Genomic DNA, 4,140 nt, shown 5'->3' on the forward strand with positions numbered 1-4,140 from the left:
AAGAATACATTTGAATCGGTTCTAATGAAGTGAATGAAACTGGAGCCTATTATACAGAGTGAAGTAAGCCAGAAAGAAACACAGCTATACAGTATGCTGCTCCTACTGCTGCTAAGTCGCTTCAGTCGTGTCCGACTCTGTGCGACCCCAGAGACAGCAGCCCACCAAGCTTCCCCATCCCTGGGATTCTCCAGGCAAGAACACTGGAGTGGGTTGCCATTTCCTTCTCCAATGCATGAAAGTGAAAAGCGAAAGTGAAGTTGCGCAGTCGTGTCCAACTCTGAGCAACCCTATGGACTGCAGCCTACCAGGCTCCTCCGTCCATGGGATTTTCCAGGCAAAAGTACTGGAGTGGGGTGCCATTGCCTTCTCTGCCAATACAGTATACTAATGTATATATGTGGAATTTAGAAAGATGGTGATGATAACCCTGTACGCGAGACAGCAAAAGAGACACAGAGGTATAGAACAGTCTTTTGGACTCTGTGGGAGAGGGCGAGGGTCGGATGATTTGGGAGAATGGCATTGAAATATTATAATATCATATGTGAAACGAATTGCCAGTTCAGGTTCAATGCATGATACAGGATGCTCAGGGCTGGTGCACTGGGGTGACCCAGAGGGATGGTATGGGGAGGGAGGTGGAAGGGGTGTTCAGGATTGGGAACACGTGTACACCCATGGTGGATTCATGTTGATGTATGGCGAAACCAATATAATATTGTAAAGAAAAAAAAATATTGAAGGTGGGAGGAGAAGGGGATGACAGAGGATGAGACAGTTGGGTGGCATCACCATCTCAATGAGCATGAGTTTGATTAAACTCTGGGAGTTGGTGATAGACAGGGAGGCCTGGCGTGCTACAGTACATGGGGTCACAAACAGACACAACTGAGTGACTGAACCGAACTGAACTGAAAAGGGAAGACAAAAAATGTTAAAATGAAAAGCAAAATGCCATACTTAATTTATCTAATTTCAAAACTGTTTTATAATCCAAAGCAAGGAAAATAAAAATAATTACATGAGAATAGGAATATAAATCAATGGAACAATGAGTAATTTTGAAATACATCAATACATATAAGGTCAATTAAGAGTTTACAAATGCACCAAGGCAATTTAACATGGCAAGGATAGTGTTTTAATAAATGGTACCAGCATGGTTCAGCATCAATATGTCTTAAGTGAACATGGACGCTGCTGCTACACCACATGCACAACATAACTCAAAGTGGATCAATTGTTTAAGATCTATAACTATAAAACTATCTTCCAGAAAAACTTGGACAAATCTTAAAACGTGGGGTAGGCAATATTTTCTTAAATAGGACACAAAAGTCATGAACACTAAGAGGAAAAGAGTAGAATCTTGATTTCATAAAAATAAAAAGCATTGCTCTTCCAAAGAAATTTTTTTTAAAAAGTTATTGGACTATAGTTACTTAACAATGTTGTGTTATTTTCTTTTTTCAGAAAACTGAATCTGCCATATGTACCCCCTCCTTTTTTTTTCATTTCCTTCCCCTTTAGGCCACTGCAGAGCTTTGAGTAGAGTTCCCTGTGCTATACAGCAGGTTCTCATTAGTTATTTCTTTTATGCACAGTAGTAAATGTCCAATGACAGAGGAATAGATACAGAAGAGGTGGCACATATATACAATGGAATATTATACAGCCACAGAACGTAACAAAAGTGTGCCATTGCCGGAACATGGATGGGTCTATATATTATCTGGGTCTGCAATACAGAGTAAAGAGAAAAATAAATATTGTTTGTTAATGTCTATATATGAAGTCTAGAAAAATGGTAGTGATGAACCGATTTGACAGGAAAGAATACAGAGGCAGACATAGAGAATGAATTTCTAGACACAGTCAGAGGTGGAGTTGTTATTCCGTCACTAGGTCTTGTCTGACTTTTTACAACCCCATGGACTGCAGCATACCAGGCTTCCCTGTCCTTCACAGAGTTTGCTCAGAGAGAAGGAGAGGGTGGGACAAACTGAGAGAGTACCATTGTCATATATACACTTCAGTTCAGTTCAGTTCAGTTCAGTTGCTCAGTCATGTCCGACTCTTTGCAATCCCATGAATCGCAGCACACCAGGCCTCTCTGTCCATCACCAACTCCCGGAGTTTATCTAAACTCATGTCCATCAAGTCGGTGATGCCATCCAGCCATCTCATCCTCTGGGGTCCCCTTCTCCTCCTGCCCCCAATCTCTCCCAGCATCAGGGTCTTTTCCAATGAGTCAACTCTTCATGAGGTGGCCAAAGTATTGGAGTTTCAGCCTCATCATCAGTCCTTCCAATGAACACCCAGGACTGAGCTCCTTTAGGATGGACTGGTTGGATCGCCTTGAAGTCCAAGGGACTCTCAAGAGTCTTCTCCAACACCACAGTTCAAAAGCATCAATTCATCAGCACTCAGCTTTCTTCACAGTCCAACTCTCAAGTCCATACATGACTACTGGCAAAATGATAGCCTTGACTAGACAAACCTTTGTTGGCAAAGTAATATCTCTGCTTTTCAATATGCTATCTAGGTTGGCCATAACTTTCATTCCAAAGAGTAAGTGTCTTTTAATTTCATGACTGCAATCACCATCTGCAGTGATTTTGGAGCCCCCAAAAATAAAGTCCAATGCTGTTTCCACTGTTTCCCCATCTATTTCCCATATATACACTACCATGTGTAAATTAGATTGCTAATGAGAAACTGCTCCATAGCACAGGAAACTCAATGTAGTACTCTGTGATGACCTAGAGGGCTGCAAAGCATGGGGAGGGTAGGGAGGGAGGATCAAGAGAGAATATATGTATACTTAGAGCTGATTCACATTGTTATATAGCAAAAACCAACAAAATATTGTAAAGCAATTATTTTCCAATAAAAAGTAAATAAAAAATTAAATACATTTTAAAAAGAAATAAATTCCTAGGAAATAAGAGGAGAGATGAAGTACTACCAGCTATATAAATGCTCAGCCTTATAGACAAGATCAGAAATCAAGATCAGAACTCAAAATTCATAATTTATGCTAATGAACTGATAGGAAATAGACAATAATTGTAAAGGAATGCAATTCAATTATCAAACATTTACTGAATATTTATTCCATGCTGGGCTCAAATCTAGGGATGTAGGATCTGAGGTTTTGTGAACACTCATGGCTGCTATAAAGACTAGCAAATGTCATTGAGACAAGACTTTTGCCTTGTGCAAGAGTCTCTCCAGGGCCTCCTTCATGTCCCTGTTCCTTAGGCTATAAATGAAGGGGTTCAGCAGTGGAGTGACCACTGTGTACATCACAGAGGCAATGGTGCTCTTGTCCCTGGAGGTGCTGGATGAGGGGAAAAAATACAGTCCAATAATTGTTCCATAATACAGAGACACAACAGAGAGGTGAGAGCCACATGTGGACAATGCTTTGCAGATCCCCTTGGTGGAGGGGACCTTCAGAATGGTGGCCCCGATGCGTCCATAAGAGATCAGGATGCATACTAGTGGGAGGATGATGACGGCCACTCCTGCTGTGAAAATGGCCAGCTCATTGAGGGATGTGTCTGAGCAAGAGAGCTTCAGCAGGGCACCAAGGTCACAGAAGAAATGGGGGATGCTGAGGTCAGCACAAAAGGACAGTTGGGTCAGGAGGAGGGTGTGATACAGGGCATTGGCACAGGAGAGAATCCAGGACACAGTTACTAGTAAGGTGCACAGCCCCTGTCCCATGACGATGGTGTAGTGGAGAGGGTGGCAGATGGCCATGTACCGATCATAGGCCATTGAAGTGAGCAGAAAATCATCCACACCAGTAAAAAATAGGAAAAAATACATCTGTGTTACGCACCCTGCATAGGGGATGGATTGACCCTGAGTCTGCATGTTGATCAGCATCTTAGGGACAGTGACAGATGAAAAGGAGACGTCAGTGAGGGCCAAGTGGCTGAGGAAGAAGTACATGGGGGTGTGCAGGCGAGGGTCCAGCCTGATGAGCAGGAGGATGAGCAGGTTGCCCAGCACTGTGGTCAGGTACACGCCCAGGAACAGGGCAAAGAACATGCCCTGCTGCTCTGGCCGGATGGGAAGTCCCAGGAGGAGGAACTCGGACATGCTGCTCTGATTCTCCCTCTTCAT

General features: G+C 42.9%; 1 protein-coding gene across 1 annotated transcript; it reads right to left on the minus strand.

Moving 5' to 3' along the window:
* Positions 1–3,198: 3,198 nt before the first annotated feature.
* Positions 3,199–4,140, minus strand: LOC113900871 (olfactory receptor 1J4-like). The gene has a single exon (XM_027554488.1). The coding sequence runs from the start codon at positions 4,138–4,140 to the stop codon at positions 3,199–3,201; it is 942 nt and encodes a 313-aa protein (XP_027410289.1).

Source organism: Bos indicus x Bos taurus, chromosome 11, assembly GCF_003369695.1.
Source record: "Bos indicus x Bos taurus breed Angus x Brahman F1 hybrid chromosome 11, Bos_hybrid_MaternalHap_v2.0, whole genome shotgun sequence".
NCBI classification, from domain to species: domain Eukaryota; kingdom Metazoa; phylum Chordata; class Mammalia; order Artiodactyla; family Bovidae; genus Bos; species Bos indicus x Bos taurus.